Here is a 17,394-nt window from a genome sequence, read left to right on the forward strand (position 1 = left end):
TGCAATCATTCTCATAAATCTTTTCTGCACCCTCTCTTAGGCCTTCACATCTTTCTAAAGTGCGGTGTCCAGAATTGGACACAGTACTTCAGTTGAGGCCAAACCAGTGTTTTATACAAGTTCATCATAATTTCAATGCTTTTGTTCTCTATACTTCTATACATGAAGCCCAGGATCCTGTAAGCTTTTTAAACCACTTTCTCAACCTGCCCTGCCACCTTCAACAATTTGTGCACATATACCCCATGGTATATCTCTGTTCATGCACCCCCTTTAGGATTGTACCCTTTAGTTTATATTTCCTTTCATTCTTTCTACCAAAATGTATTACTTTGCACTTTTCTGTGTTAAATTTCATCTGCCACATTTCCACCCATTCCACCAGCCTGTCTATGTCCTCTTGAAGTCTATCACTATCCTCCTCACGGTTCACTATACTTCAGAGTTTTGTGTCATCTGCAAATTTTGAAATTGTGACCTGTCCAAGTCATGAATACATCAAGAAAAGCAGTGGCCCTAGAACCGACCCCTGGGGAACACCACTGTATACCTTCCTCCAGTCTGAAAAACAGTCGTTCACCACTACGCTCTCTGTTTCCTGTAACTTAGCCAATTTCGTATCTATGCTCCCACTGTCCCTTTTATTCCATGGGTTTCAACTTTGCTGGCAAGCTTATTATGTGGCACTTTGTCAAACACCTTTTGGAAATCCACGTACACCACATCAACCCTCTCTGCTACCTCATCAAAAAACTCGATCAAGTTGGTTAAACACGATTTGCCTTTAACGAATCCGTGCTGGTTTTCCTTAATTAATCCACACTTGTCCAAGTGACTGTTAATTTTGTCCCTGATTATTGTTTCTAAAAGCTTCCCCACTACCAAGGTTAAACAGATTGGCCTGTAATTGCTGGGTTTATCTTTACACCATTTTTTGAACAAGGGTGTAACATTTGTAATTCTCCAGTCCTCTGGCACCACCCCCATTTCGAAGGAGGATTGGAAGATTATGGCCAGTACCTCCGCAATTTCTTCCTTCACTTCCCTCAGCATCCTGGGATGCATCCCATCTGGTCCTGCTTACTTATCTACTTTAAGTACAGCCAGCCTTTCTAGTACCTCCTCTATCAATTTTTATCCCATCCAATATCTCCTCTACCTCCTCCTTCACTATGTCTATGACAGCATCATCTTCTTTGGTGAAGACAGATACAAAGTACTCATTTAGCACCTCAGCCATACTCTGCCTCCATGCATAGGTCTCCTTTTTGGTCCCTAATTGGACCCACCCCTCCTACTACCCGTTAACTATTTATATGCCTATAGAAGACTTTTGGGTTACCTTTTAGGTTAGTTGCTATGCTGTTCTCGTAAACTCTCTTTGCCCCTCTTATTTTCCTTTTCACTTCTCCTCTGAACTTTCTATATTTAGCCTGATTCTCAGATGTATTCTCGACCCTTACATCTATAATACGCGCTCTTTTTCTACTTCATCTTATTCGCTATCTCTTTCATCATCCAGGGAGCTCTGACTTTAGTTGCCCTACCTTTCCCCCTAGTGGAAATGTACCTCGACTGTACCGGAATTATTTCCTCTTGAAAGGCAGCCCATTGTTCCATTACAGTTTTGCTTGCCAATCTTTGATTCCAATTTACCCGGGCCAGATCCGTTCTCATCCCACTGAAATTGGCCTTCCTCCAATTAAGTAGTTTTACTCTAGATTGCTCCCTGTCCTTTCCATAGCTAATCTAAACCTCATGATACTATGATCACTGTTCCCTAAATGTTCACCTACTGACACTTACTCCACTTGACGTATCACATTCCCCAGAACCAGCAATGCCTCCTTCCTCGTTGGGTCGGAAACATACTGATCAAGAAAGTTTTCTTTAACACACTTCAGAAATTCTTCCCCCTCTCTGTCGTTTACATTATTGCTATCCCAGTCTATATTAGGATAGTTGGAATCCCCCATTATCACGATTCTATTGTTCTTGCATCTCTAATTTCTCTGCAAATTTGCTCCTCCAAATTTTTCCCACTAGTTGGTGGCCTATAGAATACATCTAGTAGTGTAATGGCAGCTCTATTATTTCTTAACTCTAACCAAATAGATTCTGTCCTTGACCCTTCCAGGACATAATCTCTCTCCAGCACTAACATTCTCCTTAACTAATATTGCCACACCACCTCCTATCTTTCCTTCCCCATCTTTCCTGAACACCTTATATCAAGGAATATTTAATACCCAATCCTGGCCTTTTTTGAGCCAGGTCTCAGTTATTGCCACATCATATTCCCATGTGGCTATTTGCGCCTGCAGCTCACCAACCTCATTTACTGTGCTTCATGCGTTCACATACATACGCTGCAAACCTATCTTAGACCATCCTGTGTTCGCTCTTGGTCTGACCCCACCTAATACCTTACTATTTCTTACTTTAGTGCTTGCTTTCTGTCTCTCCCAATCCTTTGTGCCCTTTGTTTCTTTCTAATGCTACACCCTGGTGCCATCCCCTGCCAACTTAGTTGTAAGTCATTTGTTTCTTTTTCTTTTTAAGTCAGCATAAAGGTACTTCAGCACCTGCCACACCACTCCCTGTAGGCTACTGAAGCTTTAACTAACTATAGAAAGCATCCAAAATGCATAGAATTGCAGCAACAACCAGAAGAAATAAACCAGCAACTAACCTGCAAGTAGTTCATGATCCCTTTAAATCGTGCTGGTGGGGTGGGTGGTGGGAAGTGTCCTTCATTCTGTTTAACGTCGTGTTCAGCTGTGCAGGGTTAAGAGAGGATCAAGTAGGCTGGAGCTCCAAAACGGCAGCACTGGCGTCAAATCAGCATTACACACCGATTGACACCAGGATCTGCCTGCTGCCGGCGGATGTTAGGTGCACGCACGCAAGCACCTTTACAAAGATGGCATCCGGCACACTTCCCATCGGAAGAGTGCGTGCCACGGATGCGATTTGATGCTCGAGGGGCCTCGTGTGCCCAAAAAATGGCCGCTAGAGCCCAATGTCACCCTCCCTTGTGTTTTCTTGTGACCTGAATTATCTTTGAAACTGCTATTTATCAGGTCAGTGTTACATACAACTCCTCTACATCAGAATCTCACTGTTTTGAAACTGGACAACTCAAAACAGACATAAATAGCACCAATCTCGCAACGGAGCAGTTATGAAACTAGCTTATCAGTCATTTTTCCAGTCAGATTTTCTCTTGAAACTGGATGGCCAAAGCTCTAAATGGCCAATGGCAACGTTTCCATAGACTTGTGACTGCACTTTAATCAAACATTTATACTGCTAATTATTTTTGGAAGTTAAATAACCGTACAACATTTAACAAAGTCTAAAGACATGAGAATTGTACTGATGAAATGTTTTAAAGAAGTTTCAGCACGTCCAAAATTCATACCAAGATTTCTTTACAGGCTTTTAAGCTTAAACATACAGCTTCTTTCACATGCAATACAGATTCACCCTTTTAGATAACGTCATCATTACAGGAACAAAGTGAGTATGAGCATATAATTAAAAAAAAAATTGTATCATCTTATGTGCCCAAACTAAGCAGCATTTTGACAAATAAATCTACTCAATAGATTTTCTAAGAAAAATCTACAACTTTATTGTGCCCTTCAGGCAGGTCAAAGCTTTATACAGGTTGACTTTATAGTGTTATATTCCTTTTTCTTATATTTCTACAGCGACTACACTTCAAAAATGCTTCACTGACTGATGCGCTTTGGCACGTCCTGATGTTGTGAATCACACTACAGGAAACTTTGTGCTATCCGGCACCGAGCTGTTGCCGTCCCATCAAAACTGCCGGACAAACCAGCGCTAATGTTGAAACATACGGAGATTTTGAGCTCCATATCTGGCAACAAACCCTGTTGCTTAGCAACAGCTTCTAAACAGTCGGCCGTACCTTGCAAGCGTCTCTGTAGCTTAGCAACAGCTTCAGCGAGACCTTGCAGAGCCTGACTGGTGAAAAAAAAGCAACGAGAAAAAAAAACCTAACGAAACGGCTCCTGATTTTTGCCGGTGGCTCGAGCATTCCGGACAGTTAACCTCCGAATAAACCAAAGTTTCCTGTATATATAAATGCAAGCTCTTTCTTCCTTTAAAAAAAATTGACTCCTATAACTAAAGCATATTATTTTCCCAATTTAAATGTAGCAATATATTTAATGGAATCTTTGTAATGTAAACCGGAGGAGCAGAGGCATACAAATAAAAACAGTAAACATTTTCTTGTTCAGGAGAATTTAGACAAGAAAAAATATGTATTTACAGTTTAAAAATTTTTATACAAAAATGGCAGCCCGAATCACTAATGTAACTCTAATATCATGGTAGAACAAGTGACACTAAAATGATTTAGGCTGCCATTATATTTCAGATTTAGTTGGGAAAGAAATTGAAGTTGTTGCAATCAGTATGGATCAGATGCGCACACACATTACTTAGACCAACTATTTTTAAATACATTCATTTTTAATGATAAGTTTCAAAAAGATAAAACAGGCATTACAGAAAAGGAAACTTGTTCTACCAGTCACAAAACCTAGAAAAAAAACCCAACCAATAGATGTCCTCCATTCTCCAATGTTGATGATTTGAAAGTCTAATATTTTTATCCAAAGTGTTTAATTGTAAGTCATAAATAACAAATTTTACACAAGGAATGACATTAACATTTTACCATTATTAGCATGGACTAACAAAGTCTTTAAAAGGGATTCAGTCATAAAATATACACAAAATACAGTTTCTAATTGAAATCATGATCTGTTCTAGGGATGACTCGTCAATGTACAAGTAGGAACCCAGGGTTGGGTATGGGCCCCTTCTCCAAGTCACAAGATTCAACCCATTGCGAATGGGAATCATCCAGTCACTTTGGCCTGATTTGTATACCAAGGATTGGAAAAAATAGGAAGCAATCTTACCACTTTGGGTGGTTTACATAAAAAAAGGCCAGTCAGTTCCTGAGATTGAGTTAGTGGCTTGGCTAAAGTAAGAAAGGCTCACTCTTCAAAAAAGCTGGGTCATAGTGCTCAAGACATCTGGCTAGCTACAACATAAAAATCTGTACTTCAACCCCCATAACATTAACCAATGTAACTCGAAGACTGTTTAGAGTAACAGTATCATTTTTTGTAAATATTTACAAATCCATGTTCACACATTTACAATACACAACTGTACTATGCTCATGTTACTGTCGGGCAAAAATTCTGTTACAAATGGTTTAAATTGTTTTACTGTCCCCCCTTGCATGCAAGGGAGAAAACTAAATCTGATTAGTGCAGAGGGTGATAAACCTCATAACATGCTGCAAGCAGTGCATCAGATCACCATCCCCAACGGCCAAACTCAGTTACAAATCACGTCCCCATAGCAAGAATGTGCGGGATCAGGGTCCTCACTAGAAAGTTATAGGCTCCCGAATAAATCTCTAAAAATATACACAAGTCTGGTCTTGTATAAAAAAAACTGAAGTGTATTTTGCAGTTTTTCTTTAGTGATGTCCATCACATACTAAACCTTGCCAATCTCAATGCATTTATGAATTTCAAAGCTTGTGAATAATGAACAAAGACAAAAAGCTAATGTCCTTCAGGGTCAGGGAAAATAACCTGCGTGAGGTGCTTTAGTTACACGTACTGGATGTTGTATCTATAATCATTATCAATTGCACAATACTATGGATTCTGACCTAGCCAGTATCACGAAAAAAATTTTTAATGACAGAGCTTCACTATATTCCACCATTTTCATACTGATCTGGATCATTACCAATGTGCATTTTGTTACTGGATTTAAAAAAAGTTATACTCCAGCCACGCACAAAGTGACAAAACTTAGCCTGCCCCTCATCTGATGTCAAAGCAAATCAGTGTTGGCATGTGACTCACCTTCGCTGTATCACAGAAAAGAACAAACAGCACATACTACTTTACAAATATCAGTTTGTGATCTAACAAGCTCTCAGTTCATTTTGAACACAAGTCAAAATAAAACTTCTGTATCATCACCAGACTCTCCATGATGCTCTTTGTTGCCAAATCTGCAACTATATTTACGTTGCGATTCTAAATTTGCAAAGAAATGGAAAGGGGAAGTATCACCATATAAGCCAGGGCCTTTTGTGGCAAACTTACAACCTTAGTTACATAGAAAATTGCAAGATTATGGTTGCATCCTACGTGATAAACCACAGCAGAAAATCCCTGCACCGCAAATTGCAAGAAGCTGTTAAGTGACATTACTCAAGTAACAAACGTATTTCAGTCACACTGACACCACCCAAAGTCATGGGCACAGAGCCTTAAACAGCATGGCCAAAACAGACACCCAGATTAGGGAATCAGCTTTCCAGGCTGGAGTAGAAGTAGTTGGTACTCCTAATGATCCTGCTGGAATATATTTGAACCACGTGCTATAAAGACAAACAGCTTAAATTTGTTTCCTTAGAAAAATAAATTATATATATCAAGTCACTGTACAGGAGTTGTTATGTTTTACAGTGTCACTGAATATCATGTGAAGAAATCTGACGAAAATGATCTGACTGAAGTGAAGCTCTCGTGGTCCCAGTCATCGCTTGGATTTCCGAGCAAGTCTAGAATAGGGAGCAGTTCGTGACTTGTTACCCGGTACTTTGTCTGTGGGCTTATTGTACGAGTAAGCTGGGGGTCCTGTATATTCAGCATCTGGGTTTTCAGCCATCATTTTAAGCTTGGTTTCAATTGCTTTTATTTTTGCGCTAATGCTGCAAATAAAAAGAGATGGCCATTAGAACAAGATTAAAGCGCTTTAATCTGCATTATATCCTGTGGCTTTGATAAGTCAACAGCAAAGTGACTTTCAAAATCAAGTAGTTGGCTATTAACATAATAGCTTAACACATTATTTGCCAGACGTCAGTAAATGCAGATATCTAATGTAAAGCACCGAAATGAAAGCTTTCCTAAAATGTTTGAAGTTTTCAATTGAATACAAAAAATATTTTTTAAAAAATAGAATAATCTTGTTGGCAGAAAGGGTTAAATTTTATCAGAACAGCAATATCTAGAATTCGATTCAACCAAACTATCTGGTAAGATCTTTTAGTAATTGTTTTATATCCTGAAATAACATGCATCGAACAGTAGTGCAGGCAAATGATCAAACTGTATTCAGTAAATGGCACCCATTTTGTTTCCTTTTCCTTCTGTGGAACACACTTCTAATGACATCTACTGTAGAACTGATTATTTTTGTGATAAATTTAAATCTGATCTTTTTGCAAGGACACCCAGCCCATGAAAACAAACTTATTGTAATTATATGGGATATGGAGCTTGTATCACAAATTTACATTTACTGCAAAGATCCACACATCCCATCCCCACAATTTTTTTTTAATAACACAAGCTTACAATTCCACAGTATATCTAATGCAGCTGGAGAAATTCTATTGAGACTCCACCAATGTAACACTGCATAGTTAAGACTCCTTATAAAGAAACTCACTAGGGCTAACTATATCATTTCTCTAAACAGGAACTCATCTAGTTGTGGGCTAGAATATTCAAATATGGTGCAATTTTATAGTAATAAAAATAGTCACTATTTAATATGGATCTACAAATGCACAACACCATTTTTAAACTAGCTTCACTGTATCACTGTGAAAGTTTACTACTCTTTCTGTAAGATAACAAGAGGCTTTAGTCCTTATTCTGCTCTTGTGCTTTTGACTGCTGCTGCATGCTAAACACGAACATTTCAAATCACAGGGGCCAGAAGGTATCGGTCTCTATATACCTGTAGTCTAATAACACACAACTCATTTATTGGCGGTAAAAGCCTTAAATCACTGCCTGCATATTCTTATGTTAGATTCTCAGTGTAAATAGCATCTTGTTTATCATCTCCTACCTTGCCCATCGGAAGCACTGGTTATAGTGAATAGATTGTGTATCCTGCTTGGCGGGGACAAGTTAGAGCGAGGTTTTGTTAAATGCATTGAGGTTACATTAAAACAACCCAGTGGGCCTATATGTGGTACATAAAATACTTTAACTGGTTGATCTGTCCCCTCTGTTGTGAAGTTTTACCTCGTTGCAGAGAGGGGGAAAAAAAAATCAGGTGGCCAAAGCAGGAGTTACTGTCCTTTCACCATGTCTGTCTAATTTATATCTGACTTCCTCCTTCCTTCCCACTTTTTTTTGTTGTTAGTTATGACCTTGCTTAGTTCTGGTGTGTGCAACTAAAACTGATCTAAAATGCTTTAAAAACCATGCAGTTTAATCTCTCTTCCCAAGCCCCCACACACCAATTAACTCACCTCCTGAAGGTATTGGCTTCTCGTTGGGCTAAAGCTCAGTGGGCACTGGTAAACTAAGTGGCCATCATTCCTGTTGGAGTCTTAATAACGAATGTCAGCAGGCTATTTGACTGTGGGTACATCCTAGCTGAACCCAATCCTGTCTTCACCCAAGATCTACACATGGACATTTCCAATAGGGTTTACTGGGTATTGACCAGGAGCAGAAATTCTGACTGATTTTTTCCCCCTCTTCCTAACCCGGAGTATCAAGCCCAATTTTAGCATAGCTACAGTCACTCCGTCAGAGTTCAGCTAAATCCACACAGGTCTTGGACTAAATCTAGGACCTTCTTAGACTGTAATCTCAACTAAACATAGAAGATAGGAGCAGGAGTAGGCCATTCGGCCCCTCGAGCCTGCTCCGCCATTCAATGAGATCATGGCTGATCATCCAAATTCAGTACCCTGTCCCTGCTTTCTCCTCATATCCCTTGATCCCTTTAGCCTGAAGAAATATATCCAACTCCTTCTTGAATATATTTAATGAATTGGCCTCTACTGCCTTCTTTGGCAGAGAATTCCACAGGTTCACCACTCTCTGGGTGAAGAAATTCCTCCTCATCTCTGTTCTAAATGGCTTACCCCTTAGCCTTAGACTACTCACTGAATAGACTCAGTGACCAGAGAAGCTCAAAATATGCTATTCTTGTAATAAGGGAATAAAGCACTTCTACCTAATTTGCTAAGTCAGTAGGTAGCACTCTCGCCTCCGAATCAGAAAGTGGTGGGCTTAAGTCCCACTTCAGCGACCTGAGCACATAATCTAGGTTAACACTCCAGTGCAGTGCTGAGGGAGTGCTGCACTGTCAGAGGTGCCGTCTTTCGGATGAGACGTTAAACCGAGGCACTGTCTGCTCTCTCAGGTGGACGTAAAAGATCCCACGGCACAATTCTAAGAGCTGGGGAGTTCTCCCCGGTGTCCTGGCCAATAATTATCCCTCAACCAACATCTCTCTTAAAACAGATTATCTGATCATTATCACATAGTTGTTTGTGGAATCTTGCTGTGTGCAAATTGGCTGTTGTGTTTCCCACGTTACAACAGTGACTACACTTCATAAAGTACTTCATTGGCTGTAAAGCGCTTTGGGACGTCCAGAGGTCGTGAAAGGTGCTATAGAAATGCAAGTCTTTCTTTTATATTAAAAACTCCACAGGAACCACTACTCCCTTTGTTTAAAGACGACTCAATTAAACAATGGCGTTTCTTCCACTAGAGACTCGACATACATTGGATTCAGTAGATGATGAGTGAGGACCAGAAACAAACGCAATTATAATGGGCACTTGGGTTAATTTGTAATGAATCAGTTTAGTTTCTGTTATTGTTTTAAATAACACTTTATCCACACGCCAGCAAACAGCTATGTGGACGTATGAGCAGAAGCACTGAAGCACAGCGGAGGCTCTGGTACAATGACTGCCTGCACACATCAAAGTTCTAACTTGCAACAAAAAAGGAAAGACAGACAGTCGAAGAAAAAGGTAAAAAAGAAAAAGTATTTATAATCGCATCTTTCACGTCCTCAGGCTGTTCAAAAGCACTTCCTAGCCAATTAAGTACTTCTGAATTGTCGTCACTTGCAATACAGTCAAATGCAGCAGCTAATATGGGCACAGCATGATCCCACACACAGCAATGGGCCAAATTATCAGATAATTTAGAAGAATGAGAGGTGATCTTATTGAAACATATAAGATACTGAGGGGGCTCGACAAGGTAGATGCAGAGAGGCTGTTTCCCCTCGTGGGGAAATCTAGAACTCAGGGACATAGTTTCAGAATAAAGGGTGGCCCTTTTAGAACCGAGATGAGGAGGGATTTCTTCTCTGAGGGTCGAAAATCTGTGGAATTCTCTGCCCCAGAGAGCTGTGGAGGCTGGGTCATTAAATACATTTAAGGTGGAGAGAGACAGATTTTTTACAAGATAAGGGAGTGAAGGGTTATGGAGAGCAGGCAGGGAAGTGGCTTTGAGCCCAAGATCAGCCATGATCTTATTGAATGGCGGAGCAGGCTCGAGGGGCCAAGTGGCCTATTCCTGCTCCTATTTCTTATGTTCTTATAATCTAGTGGTGTTGGTTGAAGGATAAATGTTAGCCAGGACACTGATAGAAGGGCATGAAAATTCTTCGAATCCTGCCATGGGAACATTTGTCTCAACTTGAGAAGGCAGTTTAATGTCTCATCTGAAAGACGGCATCTCCAACAGTGCCGCATTCCTTCAGTACTGCACTGAAATGGCACCCTAGATTATATGCTCAAGCCTCTGCAATGGGGCTTGAACTCACGAGCTTCCATAAAACCAAATTGGTGGTACAGGAAAATTAGATGTTCCATTGTACTGGTGACTAACTGGCTAAAGAAACATTATTTACATTACCTCAGATTGGACTGGGCTGGCTCAGTGCTCGAAGAAGGCTCCAGACTTATTGGAAGAATCTTATCATTTTTGTACTGATCATATCTCTGCATAAAAAAACAAGTGGAAGAAATATAGATGATGAACTTTTGCTTGGCCAAAACTTCTATGCACTTTCTATCAGTGGATAAAAACTCGAGTCGGAGATCTGCTTTATGAATTTGGAGCAGGCAAAAACAATATCTAACTAAACAGTAAAGACCACATTATATTGTAGTGTAAGAGCATTTTGTTTCTGCCAAGTAGTTAACCAACTTGCTAGCAGAAACACCAACAGTTACAGTGGAATAAATTCTTAGTGTAAACAGTGTTACATTTACTTTGGTACAGAAATGGTACCACAGTTCTCAAAAGGGTTAAACATTCACAGATCTACATATGGAGCTCCTGGAACCTAACAATTGTCCATGGCAACCAATAAAAGATCTGCAAACAAGTCACACTAAAGTAGGAATACAAGCACTATCCTGTGCTTCCAGCAAGAAAGCTGTACTTGAAGGAAGTGCAGGTCAGAGGTAGGGATACAATATTGTCGCCGATCTCCAACCTGTGCTCCTTGCGAGTTCTCAAACAGAGTTTCTTCGAAAAAGCTGTATTCACATTACTGGAATACATATATTCAGCCACGTTCAGATCAAGTTGACTGAGCAGAATGTAACGTTCATGCACCTCTAGGTAGATGGCAATCGTGCAGAATTAAACAGCAGGTGATTCTGAAGCTGCATTAAACGTAGTGCAGCAACTCAAACTGCTCTTAAAAATCAATTGGTATTTGATTAATTTAAATCTCTACGCAATGCGATACTATATGGTGTATCTGTACATCATTCAAAGATCTACAAGATTACATGCATATTATATTTTGTAATACTATTAGATGTGAAAAAGGAGATTCATGGATTGTACAGTATGTGGGGGGCATTTGGAGGATTGTGCTGATCTACAAATATGCGGATGTCTAGCTCTTCAGCAGCGCTATTGCTGAACTGTTTCCTCCTGCCTAAGTGAGCAAGTGACAATACTGATCTGAATAGACTATTGGCTTATGTATCCCAACAGAAATGCATTTGACATCCTTGCTAGGAAAACATCCATGATCTGAATTGGGCCCGGACTTTTAATAGTTACGAGAAGTGTATTCTAAATAGAGTTGGATAAATTTAACCAAAATTATGTGTGTGTAGTCCACTGGATATCATATATTCTAAATTATGTACAATTTCTTACTGCTTCCTTCATTGCTTTTGGATAATGCAAATGTATTAAGCAACAATTTTTAGCTTTATACGCTCAAGGGCAAGGACACATTACTTTGACTACTGGTTTGTGCGTGCACAATTGGTGTACAGACTGCAGTGCTAAAGAGTATCTATCCTTAACTTGCATGTAATTATTTTGGAACAAGAAAAAAGACAGAACACAATTAATGAATGAGTAAAGACACCCTAATGATGTGTCTAACTGAAATGTACATCTTAGTGTTTAAGCAAAAGATATGAAAAACTGGTTACAATAGTTATCATCAAAATGCAAGCTGGAATTTTGAGTTTAGCTACTGGCTTCCCCACCCTGAAATATGAAAGTTAGGGTCCCTGCTCCTAGTCCTGCGTTGTAGGGCCTCCTGGAACGGCATCAGCATGTTCGGCTTCCTCAGAAATGTTTTATTTGGCAGTTGTTCAAACTTACTTTCTCGGCGGAACTTTTGAAATGTCCTGCAGCTGTTAACTGCTCCTTACCCATGCAATTTTCATGAAACTAGCCAGGATCCCCAACATACCCAAGTTATAGGTCATAATTAGAACACTATACAATGTTCCCCATTATTTACGACAGCACTCAAACAGAAATTAGCATAGTTCGATAAATTAATCAGCCTATATGACTACTGCAATCAACAATACTGAACATGACAAAAACAATCTTTGGTGGGAGTCTGTTGAAAGGAACTAGAGCTGCTCTCTCACTTTCTCCATTTCAACCCTGAGTTAACCTTTTAAGAACCAGAACTAATCAATTGGAAAACTTCATTGATTTAAAAAAGGTACAAGACCAGTTCCTCCTCCTCTCCTCCACAATGCAGACTAAGATCGTGACCAGCTACACAACTCATTGTGACACATTCCCATGTTCTTACTTCAACAGTTTTAATCTGAAAATTCATTGCGATAAGAGCCTCGTCTGAACTTACTCACTTTGGCACACACCAGACAGCAATGTGCTACAGTCAGTATAATGCACTGTTGCAGTATACAATGTTAGTCACAGCTGTTGGACAGATGACCAGTACTGAAAGACCTGGACATTTTGGGTAGAATTTTCCACAACGACTAAATTTCCATATATATTTCATGAATGAAATTGTTCTGTCCATGAGACACTAGACAAGGGTGGCAGCACATATCTCCCCCATCTACAGATCGCTTGTAACTCAGAACTATTTAAGGGGAGGCTAGATAACCCTATGAGGGAGAAGGGAATAGAGGGTTATGCTGATAAGAGTTCGATGAGGAAGGATGGGAGGAGGCTCGAGTGAAGCATAAAGGCCGACAGGTCCGTTTCTGTGCTGTATATTCTGTGCTGTATATTCTGTCCTGTATATTCTGTCCTGTATATTCTGTCCTGTATATTCTATGTAATCCTATGTTTGAGTGCAAAAGTCTTCCAACATCAAAAATAGAAGTTCAGCTAACAAAGAGGCCTGAAGTAGTTTAAATAATGTTGGGAAAGTAAGATACTCCCATTGGGATGTCAAACTGATAGATATTTAGGTAGGAATTGTTATATTTTCTTTTTGGATAGATATCAGAAATGCTTACAAAATTAAAACCTGAAGTATATAAAGTACTGACAAGAGGGTTGAAGAAAAGATCGGGATTGTTTAATGGCACATGTTACAGCATTTATAGTGCTAACCATATGGAGCTTCTGTTCATTCAGCAGGATAAGGGTTAATGCAAGCACTCAGTGACTATAAAATTATAGTCCAGAAAAGCAAAACTAAAGACTGCACTTTTAAATCTTAAATCCCATCTCAAAAATCTACAGGATAAGACTTTTATATATTTATGACAAATTGAGAAAAGTTCAGCAACAGTATTCACCTTCATTTGTGCATGTGCCCAACGCACTACCAGTTTCTTAGAGAGAGCAAGCTTGCCATTTAAGCACTGAATGGCTCGCTCGGCTTCCTAGAAAAATAAAACAAGGGGGAAACTAAGTTAATAGTGTTTGAATAGGCAACATTTGTTTCTTAGAAAACCTCAACACCGATGTCTAGTTATTTGAATAACTCATTAGCTTTAGTAGGCGTCAGCCTTGGCTCAGTGGTAGCAGCCTTGCCGCGGAGTCTGAAGGTCGAGGGTTCAAGCCCCACTCCAGAGATTTGAGTACATAATCTAGGCTGGCACTTCAGTGCAATACTAAGGGAGTGCTGCACTTTCAGATGAGACGTTAAACCGAGGCCCTCTCAGGTGGATGTAGAAGATTCCACGGCACTATCTGAAGAAGAGCATGGGAGTTCTCCCAATGTCCTGGCCAATATTTATTCCTGAATCAACACCTAAAACAGATCATCTATTTCATTGCTGCTTGTGGGACCGTGCTCTGCGTAAATTGGCTGCCACATTTCCTACATTACAACAGTGACTACACTTCAAAAGTACTACATTGGCAGTAAAGTGCTTTGAGACATCCTGAAGTTGTAAAAGGAGCTATATATACACACAAGTTCTATCTTTCTAGTAAGTTAAAGTGCATAAAGCATTGAGGGGGCTGGCAGGAATTATGTAGCTCTACAGATCCAAAATGTTATCAGTACACTTATGAGAAGGCATTTTGTAAATCTACACAGGAAGTGTTTTGACAGATGATTTCAGAAACAAAAATGATTCAAAAATGCGCTAAGAAAAACAACAGCATGGCACTGTAAGCTGAAAACCTATTCATGTACAATTTATTGAGGGCTATACTATTTAGTATTTTAAATCAACTTCAGTTTGTCCTAGAACTAGAACAATGTTTCCATCACAATGATAATCATTAAATAATCACTTAAAAAATTCAATTGCAGGTCAAACTATTGTAAACTAAAATAAACACATGACTTTAGGTGATGAAAACAAAATTAGCGAAGCAAATTTTCTATGTCCCAACACCATTCCTCGATCACTGGCCATGTGTCATATGATGGAATATACCTGAAAACTTCCACTGCAACAGGATGCTAACTCAATCTGGACAGGTGACAATCTCTAGCATCCTCGGGTGGCTACTTTCAGTGTACTTTCCAGTGCAGTAACGACTGCAAGTATAGGAAAAGCCCAACCATTTGATTATACAAAACACTCCAGTTGTGAGCTGAAACAGAATCATGCTACTCAGACAACATTTACAAGCCACTTGAGGTTCAATCACCATTTAGGATGTCATCTTAACCCCCTTAATTGTTACAGCTTGGATACACTCCAGGCCAGATATACAACACTCCAGCTCAACTGCTATTTTATATTAAGTATATTCTGAATAGTGCATGAGACAGTATTAAAATTAGACTCTAAAATCTAGTTTTATAAAAGATCATATATGCTCTCTACTTGGAATCTATACATTATCTATCCCGTTAATTTAAAACAAATAGTGAAGTTACTAGATTTCAGACCCTTCCCCAGAGTAAAACAACAAGGCTCTGCATCATACCATTCAGCCTATAGCACGCTGAGTTTGGGCCAGTACTGCAAGTTTCTTATTGGATTCGCAAAATCAGTTTGCTTTGACAGCTTGGGGAATCAAGCCATTTTTCTCAGTGGTGCTGCTTAATGTAGGGAAATTGAGAATAGTTAAGAAGGAGGCTTCCTTTATGCCTTGCTGCTTTTAGTCATCATTACAGAACAAATCCAATAGAAATAATTCTGAGTGGACCACCAATGCTAAACTTCTAATTCTGTCAAGATGTCATTTTCACCGTTTAAAAAAAGGTGAAGCTGCAGCCAGTACGTTTTTAAAATTAGAAATGTCGGGGAAAATAGCCAGCGCTAAAGAAATGCAAAAAGCAGCAGCAGCCAGGATTTCCGTGGCCTAGAGTTCACGGGGCCAACAGCTAGTAATTCATCAGCTCACTTGTTTTTAATCCCTCAACATTAAAAATTGAAGAACTTGCCAATACATTAGTGGTAAGAAGGTATTCAGATAGGAATATTAAGAGACGAAGGTGGTAAGCTTGTTGTGAAGAGTAGGGGGATGGCAGACATAATAAGCAAATACATTGCATCAGTTTTACAGAGGAGGTGGATATTGAGAATTGGAGAACAGCTGGTGGTTATTATATTTAATAAAGAGATAGACAAAGAAGTTACCCAAACTCAAGGTAGACAAATCACCAGGATCTGCTGGCTTACATTCGTTCATTGAGAAACTGGCCAAGAAATAACAGAGGCTGACTATAATTTTCCAAAATATTTGGGGAACGGTAAGTTGTGCTAGAGTCCTTCAAAAAAGGAGGCGGAGATAAGCCAGAAAATTACAGCCCAGTTAGTCCGACCTTAGTTGTTGGTAAACTACTCGTCTATACATTATACTAAGCATGTGGAGAAACTGGAGGCATTGCCACTGTGTGCAGATGGCCAAAGGTTGCGTTTGACCAACCTTATTAGAATTCTTTGAAAAAATGACAGAGGATAAAAAAAAGAAAATGTAGTGGATGTGGTACAACATATGGTCGATATGGATTTTCAAAAAGCATTTGAAAAGGTACCACATAAAAGACTGATGGCAAAGATAATGGCACATGGAATTAAAGGAAATGTAGCCACATGAAGAGGTAGTTGGAGGGTAGGAGTAAACAAGCTTTCTGTGACTGGAAAGACGTGGTGAGTAGTATTTTACATGGATTGGTGTTGGCTCTGCTCTTATTTACTGCATAAATAAATGATCTGGACTCGGGGATTGACGGACCAATATTGAAATTTGTTAATGACACCAAATTGCACTGTAGGTTGTGAAAGACTGTAGGAGGACATAGAAAAAAAAAAAGAGTAGGATATAGAACGGGTCAGAGAATGGGCAGATGCAGTTCAAAGTAGAATAATGTGAAGCAATACATTTTGGAAGAATAAGGAAAGCAAATACACACCTTAAAAATGGTAAAATTTTAAATGGAGCACAGGAACCTTGTTGTGCAGATATACAGGTCCTGAAAAAGGTGGAGCACAAGTACACAAGGCCATAAAAAAAATGAATCCATGGTATGTCTTGAGGTACAGAATACAAGAGCAAGGAGATAATATTTGGAATTGTACCAGACCATAGTTAGACTGTACTTGGGAGTACTGTGTACAGTTTTGGGTACCCGAGAATGGCAACCATATAAAAGTAATAGGAAAGGTGCATTGTAGTTTCACTAGATGAGGAGGTAGAGTTATGAGGAGAGACTTGAGAAGTTTGGGCTTTTTCACTAAAGCTGCAAAGGTTAAGGTGTCACCCAATAAAGGGCTTCAGGACTATGAAGGGCTATGAGAAAGGTAAATAGCAATAGATTGTTTTTACAGCTCAGTAAGACAGTTAACAAGCGGGCAGAAATTTAAAGTGA

At 39.5% G+C, this 17,394-nt stretch overlaps 1 protein-coding gene across 1 annotated transcript in view; it reads right to left on the reverse strand.

Annotated features, from left to right (window-relative positions):
* Positions 1-4,490: 4,490 nt before the first annotated feature.
* The window catches only part of rbm18 (RNA binding motif protein 18), a 34,200-nt gene continuing 21,296 nt past the window's right edge, over positions 4,491-17,394 (reverse strand). The window contains exons 4-6 of the mRNA XM_085965723.1: positions 13,913-13,999; positions 10,773-10,858; positions 4,491-6,790 (exon numbers count right to left, since the gene is read on the reverse strand). Coding sequence (XP_085821849.1) covers positions 6,616-6,790; positions 10,773-10,858; positions 13,913-13,999 — 348 coding nt within the window. The 3' untranslated portion in view covers positions 4,491-6,615. The remainder of the gene's footprint in view (positions 6,791-10,772; positions 10,859-13,912; positions 14,000-17,394) is intronic.

The sequence above is a fragment of the Somniosus microcephalus genome, chromosome 23 (genome assembly GCF_052327205.1).
Source record: "Somniosus microcephalus isolate GS21.2 chromosome 23, FLI_Smic_1.0, whole genome shotgun sequence".
Taxonomy (NCBI): domain Eukaryota; kingdom Metazoa; phylum Chordata; class Chondrichthyes; order Squaliformes; family Somniosidae; genus Somniosus; species Somniosus microcephalus.